Raw genomic sequence first — 22531 nt, 5'->3', positions numbered from 1 at the left:
AAAGAAAGACCAGCAAAAGAAACGGGATCTGAAGCGAGCACTTGAATTTTTGTTCTAAAATAATTCTCCCACCGTTACTGTAACGCCAGCTGTGGTGCTTCTAATGTTTGGGCGAGGGCAAAAGCTTTATCTCTTCTTGACTTGGCTGTCCTTGGACTTCGAACATAACAGACACTTGACAAGGTGTCTGGGAATTTAACTTGAACTTGGTTTGGTTTTGACTTGGGTTTTTTTTAATCAGTGAGTCAATCGCTGCGCTGTACGAGAATCCTTGATTAACCAGTGAGCATGTCGTTTTGGTCGTGCTACAACAGCAAGACATGGGCAATATAGTGATATTGTGATATTATTAAAACCGCCACAATATCGTCGTCGTCATGTTCACAATATTTAAAAGGAACACATCAGTTTAAAAAAAAAGTCAGGTTGATTTCCATTTGTGCAGATCTAGCACCCTCTGGTGGCTAGTTTATTCGTGCAATTTAATTTTCATTAGGGATGTTTTGGCCTTCTATGTTTAACATCTATGCCAATGGTCAGGTGAAGGGAACGTAATATTTTCTCATTTTCTCATTCCAAAACGATGCATGCCAGGTTAATTGGAGACTAATTGTCTTTAGGTGTGAATGTGAGTGTGAGTGGATGCTCGTCTGTGTTTGTCTATTTGTCTACACGGTAAATTCTGCAACGTAAATTTGATTCTATTTAGAGAATGGGAGCAAATAGACTCACTTTTAGAGTAATATTTTCACTTGGAATAGAGTGAAATAAAATAAAAGAATAAATACAAATAAAAGTCACTCAAGGATTGAGGAATGAACTCACAACCTTCAGCTCGGGAGACAGCCGATCTACTCCCCGAGCCACGTAGCTCGTGTTGTGTGTTAGCATATCACTCAGGTCAGCTGGAATCTTTGCAACTCTAAGACCAAAAAAAAAAAGAAAAAAAAAATCTGTTTTTGGCCTATTTCTGTTTTTGGATATAAGCAAATAGTAGTAGTTGCATAGCTCACACGGTAGTGGGACAGGAGTGGGACAGGATGGGAATTCTTTGGTGGGGGAGTGGGGGAGGCCACATAGATACATGTAGTAGGTGCAAGGCTATCTATGCGCACCGTGTGCGATTCCACCACCCCGATTTAAGTGGGAATGAGGGGGAGCCGCTTCGACTGGATGGGAGTCGGCTAAGTTCCATCCCACAACATAGTTTTATTGGTGGTGTTTTTTTTTTGTACAGCAAAAAAATAAATAAATAAATACTTTTTTTTTTAGGTCATGTTGGTCATGTGGTACCTGTTTACGAATGGGCACAAGAAACAGAAGACTAAAATCAAATGCCCCTGGATCTGGCTGGATAAAAACAACTCCTGTGGTTTGCCTGTTAGTATCATTATGAAAGAAAAGAGTCAGAGTAAAAGGAAAGTACCCAAATCGGATCACCGTGCCCGAAAAAAAATGACAGCAAGGGTTGACGTCAAGTAAATAGAAGGATCCAAAGCGGCCATTTGTAACCATTTGACTAACATGAAATGCTTACTACAATGTTATCTTCTCATTGATATGATGAACTAAGACAGTGGCTAACTTTAGCAACAGAGGAAATGGGAGGGGGGGAAAAAAAACAAAAAAAAAACTGTGGCATGAGGGTCAAGCAGGCACAAACAGACGACTGAAGGAACACCGAGCAGACTGCAGCGCAGGCTTTGAGTGGTTAAAAGCAAAAAAAAAAAAAAAACATTTGTGAGGGAATGGTGAGAGTTGTGCCGTAAGCTACTTTTACATGATTATGAAGCTTGTGCGTTTCAGATGAAATGATCAAAGCAGAGTCAAAGAGCACAGAGAATTTGGCCCTCCGGCAAACAGGAAGAAATTAACCTTGAAAGAGTTTAAAAAAAAAAAAAAAAAAAAAAAAATAACAACCTTGAAGAGCTCCTTAACTTCCTAACTTTTAAGCAGTGATTAACAGTATATGCCAGGGGTGTCCAAACTTTTTCATTTGAGGGCCACATACAGAAACTCAGAAGGACGCAAGGGTCACATAATGTTTTGAAGAGAAATTGTGTTTAGTCCTACAAATTGTACAAATAATTTATTTGTGTTTTTGCATATTTAGAAAAATGCTACAGTATATAAACCAATTTATTTGTAATATGGCAGTCGGGTTATTATAGTTTTGGAATTTTTCATTTTAGTTTTTATTTTGTTTTGAGTTTTTTTTATTTTTTTAAATGTAGTTAGTTTTAATTATTTTTCAGGGTGGCTCTGTTAGTTTTAGTTCTTTAATAAATGCTTAGTTTTAGTTTAGCTAGTTTCAGTATTAGTTTTTTTTTTTTTTTAAATGTGTATTACTCATGAGCAACATTTAAAAAAATAAAAAAAAAACATGGGCGTGACGTCATTATTCCAGATTATATCAAAATAAATCTACTAAAAATCACATTTAAAATCATCCCCAAAGGCTCATGCATTAAATTACCTACCAAAGACTAAAACGAAGGACGTTTGCTATAAATATAGTTTTATTTTAGTTTTGTAAACCTAAAATGTAGTTTCAGTTATTTTCTTTTTTTTTTTTTAAGCATCTTCGTTTTCGTTTTATTTCGTTAACGAAATTGTTTTTTGAATTTTAGTTTTTTCGTTAGTTTTAGATAACTAAAATAACCTTTAATAGCACCTGTTTTTCGACACACTGCCTTCTTACTTTGACCATCTCCAAACAGTTTTGTTTTTATTTGATTATTGTTTTTATATAATAAAAAAATGGACGGCGGGCCGCAAATGGCCCCCGGGCCGTAGTTTGGACATGCCATGTTTTGAAATCTAATAAACTGCAGCGATATGAGGTTTAATGCTTGTGGAGAATAAAGCGCATAAAGGTTCTGGCTGGACTAGCGATTGTAAAAAAAAATTTGGACGTCAGACTTTTGCGGAACAGGTATCGTCTATCCGTTTGAAAAGACACGTGTTGAAAATTCTGGCACATGCTAGCAACGAAAACATTTCATGAGGGGGAAATGAATGTAAAGCCAGATTTCATTCTTTGTGTACCTGCTGCTTTTAAGATTTGCCTTCAAAGTTTGAAATCCTCCTGCCTTTTCCAGATGTTGCCTGTGTTCTCGCGCCAATGAAAAAGATATATTAGGACGCACTAGTCACAAAAAGTTCCTGCTACCGCTGCGGCTATTCAAGCTCTTGAACTGCAAAACAGCAGGCAGGAATAGACTAAGGTCAGAGGCACCCCCTGCAGATAATGAGACATGAGAAGACAAAAACATCGTCATGAGGGTCATTCTTCTTCAGGCTTCCCTTGATTTTGACCACTTCCTGTCACTGCTAACACTTGCCCTGAACTGACCACCAAAGGAGATCTTCTTACACAATCTGCACAGTGAGTATGAAGTTAGGCCGGAGAGTTACAAGATGATTTTTTATTATTTTTTTGTGACCACGCTCATAAATCAAGCTCTCAAACCATGCTTGTAAAAATTAAATAAATCATTTTAATGCATTTTAATCAGGAAAATAGCAGTCTATAATGTCCGTTATAAAACAATAATATAAATAAAAATACAGTGTCAAGAATTCATCAGTTTCTGTTAACTCTTTGACCGCCAAAAACGTTTAAAAACGATTAGTAAAATCACAATGTATGCTGCCATAAGCGTTAAATGATGTTAACTACTTTTTTTTTTTTTTTTTAAATCAATGGGCAGTGCAATGTCTAAGTGCACCGCTGCCTGGTCAATGGGTTGTGGAATCAAAAACACTCACTAACTATGGCCAGCAGATGGCAGCATTCAATTTTCAATGGGCTGCTGGTGAATGACATTACAATGAAACGTGACAAAATCTGAGGAAATAGAACGTTTTCAGGGATGATGTAAATGATCATAGCCTTTGTCATATTAAAGGTTTTTTTTGTGGCAGTAAAAAGAGTTAAAAGCTCCTTCTGTTGTGCGCAACTTGGCCACTGGTAGGCAGTATAATACAGCCATGTAGACACAAACTGAGAAGAGTTTCACAACTACTGTAAGTGATTCAGTAAGCTGCAGTCACATTAAGTTGTTTATCACAGAGGATAAAGAATATATGCCAGAGTATTGTTATACTGTCTGTCTACATGTATTGACTTACCATTTGTGTTAAAATGTTCGTTCCCTAAAGGCTGTCTGTTATATAGCATTTTTATTAGCACTGAGCTAGCAGACTTTTGTGTAAGGCATAGTTATACGTTTGTTAAAAAAATAATAATAATAAATCCATCCATCCATTCTGTGTGCTGCTTATCCTCACCAGGTTCACGAGCGTGCTGGAGCTTATCCCAGCTGTCTTTGGGCAAGAGGCCAAAGCAGGCCATCGTCCGAGTCACTGTTTTGTTTTGTTTTGTTCAAATTTTTCAACTAGGAGTAGTAACGACTACCTTTCACATTTGAACCGGTACGTTAGCAATTCCTGGTAGATACCAGTACTCAACGGTACCAATTTACAGTACTTACTTACAGGAAATATTAATTTTAATAATAAATCTCAAATTTTTTTTTTCAATTTAGCATCACCACTGATGTCATTGTTTGAATATGCAACGTTGTAAAGTCGGCATGAACATGACAGCAATTGGCAAATTCTTCCAGAGAGGAAATGTACAATGGTGACTTTATGCTTGCGATCCGACAAATTTCCAGGAAGGCAGTATGAAAAGGGCTTTTCTGACTTTTTGACTGCTAATCTTTTGACTCATCTCTGTGATCATTATCACTGTCACATCATAATTTAAGTCTGTTTTGTGGGGCATTGATGGACGGAAATTCATTTTGATTAAGCATTGTATAATTTGTGATGTGTAAAAAGTGCTTAGGGTCGCAAATTGGACATTGTTCTTGATCTATATTTTTTGTTTACATTTCTTTGATATGTCCCCCCCGTTTTTAATCAATTTCAGGGTACAACCATTTTTCCACTTCGCTGTCGACTGAAAATGACATCACAGTTGCTCAGGACTCATTAAACAACCAATCACGGCTCACCTGTTTTCTGAGTTTGGTCTGAGCCACTGTGATGTCATTTTCAGATGACAGCAAGTGACAAAATGGCTGCCCCCTCAATGGATAGAAAGGGGTGGCTTTTGCTGCTTAATTCTTATTCCGTAAACGCAATATTAATCAGAATGCTGTGTTTAGTAAACTAGTGGGAGCACATATATCATATTAGTGTAAAGATTTTTTTTAATGTGTTGACTTCCCCTTTTTAAGCTAATAAAATACGTCGATGGTTGCGTACGAGTTTATACTACTTCAAGTCAATCAAAAAAAATGTGCCGATGTTGGTTTGCCATTTGGTGCTATTACAAATTAGAATTGAATCTGAACTCTATTGAGTCACACAACATCTTTAATTAACTCACTTTATTTTTGGTATGCATTTATATGTCATATTTACACAGTTGATCGGGCGCTGTTGTCTGAAAAGAACGCACTGCTGCCTATGCCCTTCCCACAAAGTGACCAATTTTCTTAAAGCGTTTGAACAATTTGCAAAGTAAGGCCTCGAGAAACATGATCCAATAACGCACAAAGATCCACACACATGCACAGGAAAAGCCGAGTTGACGACAACGGGCTTACGGCACAATCGTGGCAAAGCCCTTTTCATCAGAGAGGAGTAGAATCAATAAGCGAGGCTTTCTATAAGAGTCAACAGGTCCAGACATGGGCTGTTCTCACACACGCACAAAAAAAAAACCCCCCGATGGATTCTTTGTGATGGAGACGGTTTGTGTGTGAATGAACAGTCAGTGAAACCTCCCAAGCATAAAACTGTGCTTTGAACTTTGTAGATTACAGCATTTATTCAGCGCAAAGTACAGTAAGCCTTGTGTGGCGTTTCGACTCGGCCTCTTGGCACCGCTGCAATGTCTTGGCCCAAGTGAGTCATGTGTTGCTTTGAGAACCGTTTCAAGGCTTCAGTGTCAAAAAAAAACAAAAAAACAAACCTAATAACAGACAGTCTGATGGTTGGTTAAGCGAGTGGCTAAGTTGCTTGAGTTCTGTTGATGTAATGAAACAACGAGATGGTTTGGATTCAGGTACATGAATGAATGAATGAATGAATGAATGAATGAATGAATTGCAGATTGTGCAAGTAATATGGGGCGATTTACACTTACGGTTATACGGTTTCACGGTCATAACGGCGCTTCGAGTGAAAACATAATTACGATGTGGCCCGTGACAAAAATGGGTCTGCCACCCTTGACTTACGAGGTTATTATTGGACACTGATAAATGACAATGTACCATCCATTCATTTTCTAAATGACTCATCCTGTTCGGGGTCATTGCAGGATTTGGTAGACCACATGCTAGACTAGTCACTAGTGAAATGAAATGTGCTTGAAATGGAAGTGACACCGGTTGCACTGAAGTGGGCTATGTGAACCACTAACCCTCCTACTTAAGTCCTGGCTAAACATTTTTATTGGTTTAAGGTTCACTGAACAAACAGCGAGGAGGTCTATTTCTCTGTGTGACCATGCTTTTATTTTTCCTGACCCAAAATGAACCGTCAACCAGCAAGTCCTTCATTTCTTGTTACTTTTGACCAGGAATGCAGCACCAATATTGAAATAGAAAGGAATTCCAGGATGTTGTGCTGATTCGCTGACGGAGGTCGTAACAGTCGTATCGGTTTCTGTGCAAACGGGACAGCTGGAATGGTTGAAAAATGTGGGAGGTCGATTTACATTATATTATTCTATCATTTACGTTTTCTGAACATTGAAGAATGATTCAGTGCATGTGTGTATGTGTACCAGTAAAGGGCAACATTTGAAGGCTAAACATAGTAGGGATAGACTGATATCGATTATCGGCGCCAATCTTGGACATTTTGACGTATATCGGTATCGGCCTTTTTTAAAAAAAAAACTGACGGCGTATAAACAGTAAATCTAAAACCAATTTAATCTCAGGGAACTATTTGTTTACTTTATAAAAGATGCTGTTGACCCTGGGAACATTCTGAACCATTTGTTTTTGATCAATATTAAAACAGAAATGTGAAAGTTTGTGGATACAGAGACCACACTAATCCATTATTTATACAACTAAAAACCTTAAAATTTAATGAATTGATGGAGTTTAACTGCCTTAAAATAATGTATGAAATTTTACCAGTTAATATACAACCTGGATTTATAAAAAGGGAAAGTGAGTATAAATTAAGAGGAACAGACATTTTTTCTAAACCTAAATACAGAACAAAACAAAAAGAATAATATATTTCAACTCAAGGTGTCAGTCTATGGAACAATTTGAATTGTAAACCAAAATTATTTAATTATTATTTAATAATTATTTTTTTTAATTATTTGGTAGTATTGTAACACTAAAAGCGTTTTGACCGCGAGCTGCCACTTTTTTTTTTTTTTTTTTTAAATGCATGTGTTGATTCGGGGCAGACAAAACAAGTTTTACTTCTTTCTGTCCCCTTTCATTTCTTTTACTAACTACTACTTTAAAAAGTGAATTGATTGATTGATTGATTGATTGAAAGATTAAGATTTCAGGTATTTTTACATTTTTAAGACGTACTTGGGAGCTCCCTGAACATTGTGTGAGAAATTTAAATAGATGTCTTCATTTTTTTTTAAAAGTCAGAAAAAATACTCAAGTACATTACAACAGTCAAGATTGGCATCTTATTTAAAAAAAAAAAAAAAAAAGTGATGCCAATACAATATCTTTCACCCCTCTTTTTACTGAAAATATTGGCACCAAATATCGGTTCTCCGCCCCAATGACTACTAATAATTCATCTGTATCGGCCCTGAAAACCCCCCACATCGGTCTCTCTCTAAAACATACCATCACAAAACCTGTTCTGTTCAATTGTATAAAGAGTTACACTTTTTGATCGAGCAAAGTCATATCAATGTTTTTAATCACTGCAAAAGCATGTGAACATCAATACAAATTTTGGCTTCAATGTAACTGGGGATAGCGAGCGACAAAAAAAAAAAAAAAAAGATGACGAAGTATAACCATAAAAGTTGGCAGCGTCACATTATTTAGTTTCCAGTCTATTTTTAGTACGTGTGGTGCAAAATGAACCCTTTGTGGGCATCAGAGTATCTATAGATCAATGGGGCGGGTTACAGTCAGACTAAACCGTAAACAAGTCTCATTCAAAGAACCGCACATCCAAACCATCTGACTCATCCTTTTCAAAGGAGCGCAAACTAACCAGCAGCTGCGTGATGAATCCCCTTAAAAAAAAACAACAACAACTGAAAGTGCAGAAGGATGCAGGTGGCTGGAGTGTCGCTTATATTCGGAACACATATTTTACAAACAACAACAACTCCTTCCCTCCTCCTGATTTCAAAGGCGGGAGGGAGGAAGCGCTCTGCAGCAACAGCCTTTTTGTCCCGCACGTTTTTTTTTCCCCAACACAATGATTAAGGCTTTAATCCAAACCAGTTCGGCATTAAGACTTGAGCGGGGCATCCCTCCACTTTTGCCCAATTTGCTTTTGCTCCCCACGAGAAAGCAAACGGGAACGACGACGAAAGCGGCGGCGGGCGAATGTGTGGGAATGTCTCGACATCATCACCATGGCGGCCGGCTCTGCAACATGGCTTTAAATTAGCGGAAAAGAAAACACCAGCTAAAAAAAGGCAGTCCCCTAACTTATACTCCTGCCTGCTAATTTGCCACCACTTGAAAAAGGAGGAAAATAGCAACAGTTTTAAATCACACTACTTTTAAGTTAGCGTGTGTGTGTGTATGGAAGAATACTTAAACACAAGGGAGATCCAGGTCACTTGCGCATACATTTTTAACCAATTGTGGCTGGAATCTATCTATAAGTTCTGGCTGCTGCTCTCATATTAGAGGGGAAGCAGAAATGAGATGGCCCGCGCTCCGATTCTGATGGGCTGCGATGGGACGAGTGACAGCTGGCCTCGAAAAGTCTCGGATCCACAGCCAGGGCTCGCTGCCACTTTGCTTCGCAGCGGCTCTGATCTGAGCCCACTCCCCCCCTGTGCAAAATCCATCACCATCCTCGTCTAAATCGTTCCCATCTTCTCTTTTATAAGTTTTAAGACCGGAATAGGCTGTGGAATGATGATAGCGACGACGGGTCGCCACGTTGGAAAGGGGGAAGGCGTCTTAAGGTTTGCAGAAGGAATGGAGATGGGTTTGGTTTTTCTACCTTATTCAGCAGCGGCAGGCAGTGGGGAACACTCTCCTCCAGTTTGACGATGGTGATGAAGTCACTCTCTTGCCGGTCATCTTCACTTGTGTTGCACAGTGAGAGAGGGTGGTACTGCACAAACACACACAAAGGCACAGATGACAATCTTCCCATCTTGTACTACTAGTGTCGCTCTACAATGAAATTAGGGTGCGAACCTCACGATACGTATCACGATACGGGGGTCACGATACGATACGTATCGCGATAAATATGTATCCCGATACATGATCTTCAAGGCGATACCTATCCCGATATTTTACATTAATTTACTTGCATTTTATAATAACAGTCATATGTATACTTAAAGGACATGTTTATTATGCTGGATGACAAAAATGTTTTTGTTAGTAGCTCTTCTCGTTTACCACCAACCTGGTTGAAATGTGTGCGCACTGCAGAGCAAGGAGCAGTTATCACAGACACACTGGGAAGATTTATTAACTCATTCACTTCCAGCCATTTTCGCTGAAGCAACCCCCTTCGCTCCCAGCTGTTTTACTGGATTTTGACTGGTTTTGCAAGGCCCACAGAATATTGTGTTCTATTGCCATAGAAACATAGAACCTACCAAAAGAAGATTAGCATCTCTTCTTTCACCAGGAAAAAAAAACTATATTTCTATCTGTTTCTGGTTTGCAGCAATTAGCATTAGAATATAGCCAAGATTCGTCACAAATCTGTTTAAAACAGTGGGGAAAATAGTTTTTTGCAACATGGACATGGTTGATCTCATACTTTGCTGCCACCTGCTGGCTGTTTTTGTAATAACTACCATTGCTTCAAGTGTTTTCTTCAGTTCAGAGGCTGCATCAAAGCCTTCTGTATGCTCGAGCATTAAAAAAAAAAACAACAACGTATAAATATGTCTTTGGGAGCAAATGAGTTAATAGGCATGAGTCAATATGAGCAAAAATATCAAAGTATTAAAATTACAGCTCTAAAATGTGCTTATTTGAAATATTTGGGGAAATAAAAACAGCATTTTTTTCATGTAACACATTCTATTCCGTTTTTGAAACAAAATGTGCCAACATGTGCCATGTTAAGTTTATAAGTACAGTAAAGGTTGATATTCTTCCTCTTCTTTTATTTTTCTTAGCGAGACAGTGTCCAATCACTGGTGAGCTATTTTTTTTGTATTAATTGAAGGCACTTAACTTCAAAGACACTGCTGTTTTTTTTTGTTTTTTTTTTAAGGCACAACGCAAGCTGCAAAGGCAAATGTTAACTGCCTATTTAAAGTTAACGAGCAATATCGATTCTGACGCCTGCGTATTGATACGTGTATTGTAATGAGGCCCGCTCATTGACTAAGTCAGTCAAGTCTTTCCCAATAGTTTTTGGCAAGCAAGTCGGAAGTCCTAAAAACGGTGACTCGAGTTACAAAGTCTGACGCATCTCTGCGTTCAGTGCTTTTTGACACCTCATATCTAAATAACACATAATATGAAATATTGTGTACGCAAGACCCCACAAAATGTCCTTAAAACGACTAAGATGACAGTGACATACTTACAGTATTAGTTACTCAATTCATACATAAAAAAAACCTACACTGCTACATGATTGACAATTTTTTATTTTTTTTTCCCCATCAGGCTACCACACATAAAAACAAATTTGTGCTTTTAAAGAGGATTATGTCTAAGGAATATGATTCCAAGCTGATTTGATTAGAGCTGATAACATCCACAGCACTCATAAATTCAAGTTAGCTTTTTTTTTTTTTTTTTTCCCCTCAATGCAAGTTTTTATCATCTCAAGAATTTTATGAGATTTGCTTGAGCCTCCAGACCGACCAAGACTTTCAAGGATAAATCCCTGCATTATCAAAACTGGAAAACAGTGCAAGCCTGCTGTATCTGTTTTTTTTTGTTTTTTTTTTAAAGCCGTTGTTTTTATGGGTTATTAGTATACAGGCAAGTCTGGATTTTGCATGCCTTCAGTCAGTGTAGTACTTTTTGTCTCATAACATACCATGCTGCACAGAGCTCTACTGGAAGAGATGCTGCACAATTAAAGGGCCCTTCAAGTAAAATACCGAACCAAGTCATTTTAATATTTCCCCCATAGTTTTTGCAATATGCTAGCATTGCATAGCGTTAAGAAAGCAACCGTTTGCAAGATTAAATAATACGATTTGTTTCAACATTTTTTTTTTGAATATACGTACGCTGTTTAATTCTCCTTCGTTTTACGTGCCAGATATACAGTAAACAACAACTGAGCGTGACAAATGCACCGCCCCATCGGGGCCTGGTCCTGCCCCGCCATTCCTCTTCATGTGGCTGCGGGCTGAGGTCAACAGGGCTCCCCCCTCATCTTACCCAGCGGAAATCCCTAAATTAAACTCGCCCCCCCCCCCCCCCCCATGGGTGACATCAACAGCTGGCACCCTGGCCAAAGGGGGATTTGACGTAATGTTCTGCAAAGGGCTGGTGCTTGTCTGTCAGAAGGCAGAAAGCAAAGCGGGAGTGAAAACAGCAAGTTTGAAGAAAGGAGAAGCCCCTCACGTTCTCGCCGAAAACGCAACCAAATGCAACTGATGCCCACCTCGGGCAAGTAACGCAGCAACCACTGGCCTGCCCTGCCTACTGTTGTGCCAGCTGTCACGCCCACATTTACTAGAGGGCTGAATTCAAGGTTTACAGTTTAACTTGGCCGCAACAAACAAAAGGGATGACAATTTTACAAGATGGTTTAATGACGGCCATTCTTGTTAAGTTTTAGCTCTACTGAAGATGTTCAAAGGGAGTCCTATGCAGTTAAAAAGGGTTTTAGTGAAACATTACAGTGCTTTTTTTTCTAATCTTATAGCGCTCATCATTCCAATTGCCTCCACTTCTGAGATACAATGAAAGTAACAAACGCTGAATTTGTCAAATGAAACTAGATGAAGCAAATTCTGGAGAAATTGCGTGTGAATGCTGAAATGCTGAATGAAAAAAATATATAGACACGTGTAATCATACTGAATGAGGTGTAATGTTGAAGGATATGCAATTATGCCAAATGTTATTTAATGGTTTGAAAGGATATGAAATGATGTTGAAGAAAAAAAAAAAAAAACTATATTGACACATTTGTTTAAAAAAAATATAACAATTGAAGAGAGCTTCCAGGGTCGTTAGCATGTGTTAGGCTAAATTAAAAATATATAAATAAAAATTAAAAAAGAAAGTAAATAGATGCCTCAAGATTTCTACTGTAAATATTTTTTTATAATTTTTTTTAATATAATTTCTCGATTTATGTATTTACTTTTTAAAATTAAAACGTGTAGGGAGTTCCTATTTTTTATAAAGTGGAAATTTAAATAGACCCTGCATCTCACTGAGTGACAAATGCATGCGAATGTAGCTCATTTGGGGTTTTTATTCGGGTCCGTAAAACGTTTCAGAAGATCTTTGCAGTGAAAAATTGATTCTGAATATGTTCCAAATGTGTTCACAACAAGTAAAAACTGTCTGTGAACATCTCACAATTCCTGATGAAAACCCCAAATTCGCTACGTTCGCAAGTATTTACTGCTCAGTGAGATACCAGCTTTATCGGCCTTCAGATAAAAAAAAAAAAACATGGCCAATGCCGATATTTGTCAAAATGCCAAATATTGGCCCGGCCGATTATCGGTCTATCCCTAATATCAACAGCTACGTTTTATAAAACTGTAGCGTGGATCTTTAAAAAAAAAAAAATCAAAAGTTTGAATTTGTAATTCTATTTTCAATATTTCTAAGGAAGAAAATGCATTCAAAATCTGATATTGACCGGAATGGCTTGTGTTCCGAGTTGCCGCTGACTTTTTGAAGATAACAACCTTGTGGGTAGGTGTTTTTACATCATCGACAAGAGTGAGCATTATCTTCTATTTTCGACATGCCCTCGCCGCTTGGAATCAGATGACTGCAACCACTCCGCATGCGCCACCGTGGGTGCCGTCTAGCATTTAAAACCCGCGCTTGCCATCAGGGTATAAATGGCATTAAGGACAGACCGAAACGTCTTCATTTGGTTTTTGTGTGGCCTTGAGAGAAAAAAAAAAAAAAAAAAAAAGGGGCCTGGGAAACCAAATCATCAAGTCTCCATTTCACACAGACAAGAAACCACAGGGCATGCAAACAGTTCCCCACAGACTGTTAACAATGCTCACTCCTCCATTCCGCCTCCTCCTCATCTGTCTCGATCTGTTGCAAACTGACGGGGACATGTCCCTTGGCTCTTTTGTAGCCACGATTAAAGGCATTCCTTTCCAGTTCAATCAAAGGCTGTTATAAAAGAAAAAAAATCTGAGGCAAGAAACTAACAGCTTCAAAAACAAATACATGGACAGAAAAAGAGAAAAATAAATAGTAGCTGTGGTGAGAAGTCAATAATATTTTCCCCTTGCTTGGGCCCGCCGATGTTCTTTTTTCATTTGCCAATAATCATGGCTCTCTCGTTCATCTGCTGCCAGCCAGTGTCGGAGGGAGGAAGCTCATCAGGCTCTTCATCGTCTGAAAAAGGACTATGGGATTTGAAAACTGAATGCAATGTCATTTAAAGGGATACTTGACTCATTGAGCCATTTTCAGCAGTAAAAAGTTAATATTTTGGCTATAATTAATGTGGTAACTTCATTATTTTTCATGTACAATTACCACCTTTAAAAAGTAATTTTTCTACTTGCTGTCGACTGATGATGACATCACCCGTGCTGAGGAAGTAGGTAACGACCAATCATGGCCCAGAAAGCAGGTGAGCCATGATTGGTCGTTACCTACTTCCTCAGTTGGGAACTAATATTACGACCGAATTCTGTTCATGCAATTTTGTTGTGGCAAAAAATACACATGGACATGACATATGCTATGTAATAGTGTAGAATTGTAGATTCTAAAACAACCTGCTAAAAAACAATAACGCCCTTATAAGTGTTGATATTTCTTGCCATTCACAAATCTTTCTGCGCTCTCCGCCATGTTGAAACTTGCATAGTTCTCTCATCTAAGAAACTCGGGTATCAAAATAAATTCCGAAAATGGAAAATACAACATGAGTCATCGTTCACGAGATTTGGTATTTACCATTTCGATAGCACATGAAGGCAGCATAAAATATGAATTGACTAACCAATGCCGCTTACTCGCCGTAGCCAGAAGTGAAGCCACTGGCGGCCATCTTACAGTGCCTCTCGCTTAACTTGCCTAATTTGAATACACTGATTTGTCCGTGCCGTTTTCACGTTATTTTCTGCCAATGCAGCAAAAATGCCAGTGTGTGGCGTCTACGGTTGTATCAGATGATTGTTGAGACGTCCAAGAGCGACATCGAAGATGGAAGCGTCTGCGTAATGGCGCATGTCTGTTGCTAGAGGCACACATGCGTGTGCTTGCATGAGAACATACGACGGTGCAAAGCTGCAGCGTTATGGCGAGACAAAGATGATCACATAACACGTAACGTAAGAGGTTGGATGGCTTGCATGCGGTGAAATGTGCTGACAAGAGATCAAACGCTGTCTGCCTTGATAATTGGACAAGGCTTTGTTGCGGCCAAAGAGTTGCGTGTCCTTATTTGGGTGGCGAGTTCAAAAGCGAGCACCACCGAGTTGTTTCTCAAATATCGCGTTTGTCCTTGGACTAATCAAGCAGCAGCGCAGTCTTCAACATACACACAAAGAAACTGAACTCCTTTTTGTATAAAAGCTGGACAATCGGATACCATCTCTGCCGCACAGTTCCAGCTTTGAAATCTGGGCTGCGCTGTGTTGCGTTTGCATAATATACACTCCTGCTTCCGACCACATTCCATAAACGTGTGTGTGAGGCTCTTTGTAGACTTTCAATTATATGCTTAGGTGTGAATTGTTGTTTGTCTATCCCACATGTGCTCCGCAATTGGTTGGTGACCAGTCTAAGGTGTGCTCAGCTACGCGTGTGAGATCGGTTGAGATATGCTGCAAGGGGTTAATAATTTAGATTTGTCAATATATTTCATTTTTACGTTTTTTTGTTTTTGTTTTTTAAATGTTGGCTTTGATTATTATTTTTATTTTTTTTCCATTTTTATTTTTCCAAAAAGGCTTCGTTTTAGTTTTCTTTATAATATATGGTGGATTTGTCAAGTGCAAGACAATATATTTCTTTATTTTATTTTATTTAAATGTCACTATTGTGTATTAAAGGCCCAGTCTGCCGGTTTCACTCTGTAAAAGGCACTTTTTAAATACAGGATTTAAACAAACTACTTCTCAATTTACAGATCTGGGCTTCTCTTAACGTGTGGTGGTGATTTTGCCCTGCAAGAAGGACTTGTGCGATTACACATCCGTCCGCAGTTCTGTGCTGGCCTGCATTTACTTCACCTTCATGTGCCTTTTCCTTATTACGAGCCACGGCCGGCTCATCTCTATTGTGCAAGGTGGTGGTTTTCATTAATAAGGAGCAATTACATTGATTATACAACAAGTTGGCCGCCTGTGCATGTACTTTTCACATGTGCCAACGTTCCAAGCAGAGGCTCGTCTCTTTCAACTGTACCGTGTTCACATGAACGTGGCGCCAAAAGATCACTTTGTGCCAAATGAACCGAGGTCCCGGAAAGTCCAATTTGAGGCCTGCTGTTAAATTTGCGCCCCAAAGAACGTCATGTGAACCAACGGGCAAAATGGCAGCTCTAATCAATCCTCGGGTGTACTGCCGAGTTGGAAAAATGTCTAATTTGTCTCTACTCTTTCATAGTGCTTGGAAAAAAGCAGCAAATGTAAACAAGCGGGAGACATTATTGCTTCAGACCTGTCAAAACAAAAGGCGCGTCTTCTCCGCCTCATTTTATCAACGGTGTCAGCCTGTATTCAGTAACATTTGCCACAGAAAAGGACTGCAAGAAATGTGATCCCATAATGACACCAGAGTAATTACCACGAGGTCGTCATTTGCTTGGAGATGTTCTAAGGGAGGCAAAATGTTTATATTCTAGAAATGGGATGGGATATAAAAAAAAAAAGTGTCGAATGAAAGTTGGAGACATTACAGGCAACCGAGTGTTTCAATTTCTTGTATACAAATATTTGAGGCTGTGAGATTTTTTATTTTTTTTTACAACAGCATGTTGACTGAAATATAATCATTATCTTAAAAATATTTTAACAGCACACGCATTTTCACACATGGACGCTCAATTTCGCAAACAAAATGGACCCCAGTGAGTCCATTTCTGCTTGTGCAATGTCAACCTGACTGCCCCAATTTTAAAGAGGAAGTCAACCTTCAACATTTCTTGACAATAAAATGTTAAATGTGACCTCACTCGTCTAAACATGACATTCTGATTAATATTACATTTGTGGAATATGAGTTATGAGGGCAAAATCCAGCCATTTTTACCCAACCTAGGGGACGGCCATTTTGCCACTTAATGTCGACTGACGATGACGTCACAGTTGCTCACGGCTCAGGCAATGACCAATCACAGCTCGCTTGTTTTCGGAAGCTGAGCTGTGATTGGTTGTTACCTGGGCAACTGTGATGTCATTTTCACGTGACAGCAAGTGGTAAAATGGCCGCCTTCTGATATTGATAAAAAAAACAAAAAAAACAAAAAACTTTTGGGTTTTGCTGCTAACTCATATTCCACTAATGCAATATTAATCAGAATACCGTAGACTAGTGGGGCTGTATAGATCGTATTGCCAAGAATTTATTTTCGGGTTGACGTCCTCTTTAAAAAGAATGAAGGGAGCCGCTTCGATTGGCCGGGAGTCGGCTGCATTCCATACCACAAGCAAAACAGAGACTTGCGCTGGACATGAAAATAAGGCCCTTATTTCTTTAAACCATGGTACACATCTTGAAAATTTTGCCAATTTGGTAAACTTGAATGAAAAAAACAAAAAACAAACAAACAGTCTTTAGCTATTGCCTGCTAGGTGAAACGTGTGCTTCTCCCGTAGCAAATTTGAGTTTGTCTCACTTTCTTTGTACCCTGCATACATGCACAACATATGACACATCCTAAGGCTACCACCAACAACTCCGACCACTCCGTCAGCCTCAGGCTAGCAATGCGCGATACATTTCAAAGCTCCCCAGTTCAACATAAACACAACACTTCCCTGTCATAACAGGTCAGTGGCTCCGTAAGCCAGCAGTTTGTTAGTATTGCAGTGATCCCTCTTCCATGGAGACGCGGGGGCCACATCCACACGTCCTCCAGGCTTCCTCTGGCCCTTCACTGGCCGGCAGGACGACTCCACCTCGCTCACGTTTCATGGAGAGAGAAAATTGGAACTTTTTACCTTGTCAATCACTTTTGGAAATTTGACCCGATGTGCGGTGATATTAGTGAGACAATTAAGTTTCCGCACTCACAAGCACACCTAGGGACAATTCGGAGCGCCCAAATTAACCTGCCATGCATGTCTTTGGAATGTGGGAGGAGACCGGAGTACCCGGAGAAGACCCACGCGGGCACGGGGAGAACATGCAAACTCCACCCAGGAAGACCGGACGGCCTGGACTCGAACCCGAGTACTCAGAACTGTGAAGCGGACGTGCTAACCGGTCAGCCACATTACAAACATTTCAGCCATTTTCAAATTTGTATTTACTGCAGAAAACTACAGGGAGCTATTCCGTCTAAGTTTTCATTTAACTCTTTAACACATACTGATAACTCTATGCTAAAAAATGCTAATATTTATTTCCCTTTTACCTTAAATGGCATGCATATCAGCTCCTAATATCAGTTATCAGTCTCTTTGACTACTACTAATCGACACTGGCCCTAAAACAAATCGGTCTATCGCTACTGTCACGAAAACAAATGCTACCTAGAAATTTGTTTGAGAAGAAAAACTGTTTTACACTTTGCACCTGCTGCGGGACCTTGTAAAAGATAAGACTGACTGCGCTGTGGCATGGATGAGGGCAAATGACTACAAACAGAAAGATTTGGTTTGGCCCAGTGTGGGTACTCTTTCATATTAAATTACGACAAGCCGCTCAGGAAGATATTATACATATTTTACGTACATTTTGGAATCTCACCGCCGACATTTCTCTCTGTGTGTAAACACTGCAAAATAGTCCATGGCAATGCTATGCAATTAGAATGCACAATTTCAAGTAAATTATGAAGACGTCTCATCTGCCTTCAACAAAAGGAGCATAAATCAGTTGACTGAATCAGACTTGAAACTTGGATGAGGTTTTACCCAGAAATGTTCTTGGCAAGAAAAACATTCTAAGATTCCAAACTAAAAAAAAGCCTTCAGATGATAATTTTACCCTGTAACGTCATAACCTAATATTATGTCACCGGCACGGAAGGGCTTTTTTTTTTCCCCCTACCACTGATGTCAGAAAGAAACAGCGACGTTGAGGGAACGTAAACACAAAATATAAATACAAAAAATAAATTAAAGGCTTTTTTACGTTATTCGTGATCTTCTCCAGTGTTCATGTGGCCACACTGTCCGCACGCTTAGCATCTCCTTAGCAACTTGCCAGTAAATAGTAAACAGTATCTCTTATGTGGCTGTTTAAAACTGTGATTCCCTACCAGTGTGCAGTGTGATAGATCGTCAGGCTAGTTGTACTGCACAACGCTCACAAGTATGTATGTTGAATGCAGAGAGGGCTGGGGGGGGGGTGTCGCAGGGGTTATAGCGTTGCCGTGGCGTGGGCACGCAGCCAAGGAGCGTGGAGCTCCTGGTGGAATGCCGTGGAAAAACGAGACGGAGGAATGCAGACTTCCACTGAGCAGTGTAAACAGGCTGGCTGGGCGCAGAGAAATGCTGCCGCGCCGCTTTGAACTCGCTTCAGTCGCGTCATACACAGACAAAAGTCAAGTCAAGTCATCTTTATTTGTATGTATGGCGCTTTCAATAATGATTCTGGACGATGAATAAACAAACAAATAAATAAATAACCTGTCAATTTTCACCAGTTTTTCCTCACTGTTTTAAAGTTAAACCAATACTAAAGGGCAAAATATAAAAGAGTAAAAACTCAAGTCAAGATGTAGCTTGTAACTCATATCATAACTGGTGTAAATAATCTGTTCATTTTATGATAACTTTTAATTAACTCATTCACTCCCAGCCATTTTCACTGAAGCAACCTCATTCGCTCCCGGCTGTTTTACTACATTTTGACTGATTTTGAAAGGCCCACAGAATAACATGGAACCTACCAAAGGAAAGTTTAGAGTCTCTTCTTACATCAGGAAAAATAAGTATAATTTCTATCTGTTTCCATTTTGCAGCAGTTAGCATGAGAATATAGCTAAGTTTCATCATTATTCAGCATATTGAAAAGAGACACAATGCTGCCATCCGCTGGCCATAGTTAGTTTGTGTTTTGGATTCCACACCCCATTGACCAGGCAGCGCTGCGCTTAGCCGTTGCACTTCACATTGACTAAAAAAAAAAAAAATGTAGATGACGTCATTTAACGTTTATGGCGGCATAAGTTGTGATTTTACGAATCGTTATTAAACGTTTTTGGCGGTCAAAGAGTTAAGTGACAACACGGTACATCCACACAAAGCTACAAAAAGCTCACACTTGTTTTGTTGTCTCCCTGAACACAAATGACTGACCAACCAGAGGGAATGTTACGATGCGACTTTGACTGCATGACGTCACCCGCCTCCCCTAACCCCCACCCCACATCTCTGTTAGTGCTGCTTCAATATGGCCTTTCAAAATCTTTGTTGAACACGCAGCAGTGATATCAGACTAAGAATGTCTCCGGTGTAGACGGCAGACATGCAGGCACCGGAGCCGCTACCTCAGCGTCGGAGCCAGCAGGCTGTGGAATCCACTCAAGTGGGCAGGTAAACACGGAAAAACGATGGTTGCCCTTTGGAACATCGCTCTCGTCATTCCGGTGTCTGATCCAAAGTGTGTACATCAGTGGTGTCCAAACTACGGCCCGGGGGCCATTTGCGGCCTGCCATCTATTTCTTAGCGGCCCTCAGCAAATACGAAAAATTACTTTTGACACAGCCTGTTTTTTTTTTTTAGATATGCAAAGAAACTATTTCAAACTAAAACAGAAATATTTATTTTTGTAATTTAATGATTTAAGCGAGTGATTTCAGTTCCAGAAGCAAAAATGTTTTGGTCATGTGACATTCACAAACTCGAGCAGGTGATTGATTGTTACCCGAGCCTGTGGTGTCAATTTGAGTTGACAGTACCCGGCAAAATGGCCGCTCATAGCGCCACAACACATGTGCACATTTGCGCCATGGGACTTGGAAAGACTGGTACCGGTACGCAGATCAACAGAACCCAGTCCTGGATCCACCGAATGAACCTAGCAAGTCTGACAGTACCTCGGCCTAGACATTGGGAAAAGTGGGTGACACATCCAAAATATCTCCTCCAAGTCTCCAGAGAATGAGGTGGTTTTACAAAGATGGCATTATTTATACATTCGTCCTCATTAAAATATATTTGGCACATAATTACAGAAGAGTCCATGCGTATTGAGCTTAGAAGAACTTTCCCTCAGACTGCAAAACACACGGCGCCTTTCTACCACAGCGGCAACGTTCTGGTGTACTACTTCCTACTTTGAGGAACTCCCAGCAGTCGTCTGTGCTGCCTCCGTGGGATGAAAGGTAACAAAAGTCTCGATCTGGAGTCAGTCTGTCATCAATGCTCTGCTGTCAAATCACACGCAGGCTTTCAAATTGGCACTTGCTGCTGTATTCTAGTACTCCGATAAATCTCTTCACTAAAGGCAGTTTGCCTGCGGTTTACAAGGCCAACCGCCGCTGCAAGTAGACACAACTCGACTTGAGCACGAGACTAGCTACGAGGACGGCTAGCATTTATATTTGGCCTGTCTGCTAATCTGGAAGCTCTTACAATGTTCAGACTAAAACTCTACTTATGGACTGATAGACGTAGTGGTTGAAGAGTTGGCACTACATAACTTAATGACACACCAGTTGAGATTGCTGTAAAACTAAACAAACACAACAAAAACAATTACACGCTTTGTAGAGTTAAATATAACTTCATTTTTAGAAACATCCCCAATGCTAATGCTAGCACATGCTAATACAAAAACTAGCATGAAGTTCCAACAGTGATATTCCTTCAAATAATGAATATTGGCACACAAACACTGCAGAAACACATACAGACATGTAATATAACAGATATATACACTTCTTAATATGTGAAAAATGAGACATATGACCATTTCCTCACAAAACAATTTGGACTAAATTTCATGTCCTTCCAAATGGAACACAGCATTAAACAGAATGCAGGTGAAAGTGTTTCAATTCATATTGATAAGTTTATGACAATGGCTTATACCCACCATCGAAGTACTACATATCAACGTCAGTATGTGGCAGCACACAGCTGATTTTGCAATATTTCAATGGGCAACTTGACAATGTTAAGAGTGTGAAGTGCGCAACAAACAAAATTTAATAATACTAATTTAAAATGGACACATTTACACAGCACAGCAGGAACAGACGGTATTTGTTTTTTTACGTATTGTTTCTTTTTTGCTATTTTTATTTTCTGGCTGCTCTTCCAAGTTATATTTAAAGTTCAGTTTTGAATACGTTCTGAAATCTATAAATAATTGTATTTATTAATTGTGATTTCAATATCAATCAAAATAATCGTGACTATTGTTTTTCCTATAACGACATAATATATCGGAATCAGCGTACAATAAGACATTAAGGCAAAAGTCATTGTCCCGGGTGCTGACGTTGCCACGCATTTAATAATTCTAAGTATGAAGCCATAACATCCGTGTGAACATGATTCAGCTATTGCCGTCATGACTGTAAGGGACAAAACAAGTCGGAGACGAAAGTTTGTAATTGATCTCAGAATTTGTACTTGACTGAGGGGATTGCCCGAAGAAATTACTACATCCATAGCGCATATTTGTTCACTATTTTTCATTGAAGTATTTCCTTGTATATCACCAAACTTCCCCTTTTCTCTAAGGTGACATTGTCTTTCGTGGTTGATTTATTGTTGGCACTCCCTTGGTGCCACACTGAGACCTAATTAGCCAGGTGCAGCATTTTGCCATCACTGACAAGACATAGCGTGACATGGCAATCGTCATGGTCGACGAGTACGACTGGATTCAACAACGAATGTCGTGAGTAAAAAAAAAAAAAAAAAAAGAACACGAGGAACAAAAGAGGAGAAATCACCTTATTGTCCTGCGGTGGGAAAAACAGCTAAACATCATTAGGGACACACTAACAGATGTTGGGGCACCTCCAAAGCCA

General features: G+C 39.5%; 1 protein-coding gene across 2 annotated transcripts in view; it reads right to left on the bottom strand.

The window, feature by feature from the left end:
- Positions 1 to 22531, bottom strand: part of rnf43 (ring finger protein 43) — an 80206-nt gene that overhangs the window by 21739 nt on the left and 35936 nt on the right. For both annotated transcript variants that reach the window (XM_077505318.1, XM_077505317.1), the window contains exon 2: positions 9214 to 9327. Coding sequence is in view for 1 of the 2 variants with exons in the window: in XM_077505317.1 (XP_077361443.1) it covers positions 9214 to 9327 (114 nt within the window). In the remaining variant the exon portion in view is untranslated. The remainder of the gene's footprint in view (positions 1 to 9213; positions 9328 to 22531) is intronic.

Source organism: Festucalex cinctus, chromosome 18 (assembly GCF_051991245.1).
Source record: "Festucalex cinctus isolate MCC-2025b chromosome 18, RoL_Fcin_1.0, whole genome shotgun sequence".
Lineage (NCBI taxonomy): Eukaryota > Metazoa > Chordata > Actinopteri > Syngnathiformes > Syngnathidae > Festucalex > Festucalex cinctus.
Note: the sequence above shows the minus strand (reverse complement) of the source record. Positions and strands in the feature narration are given on the sequence as shown.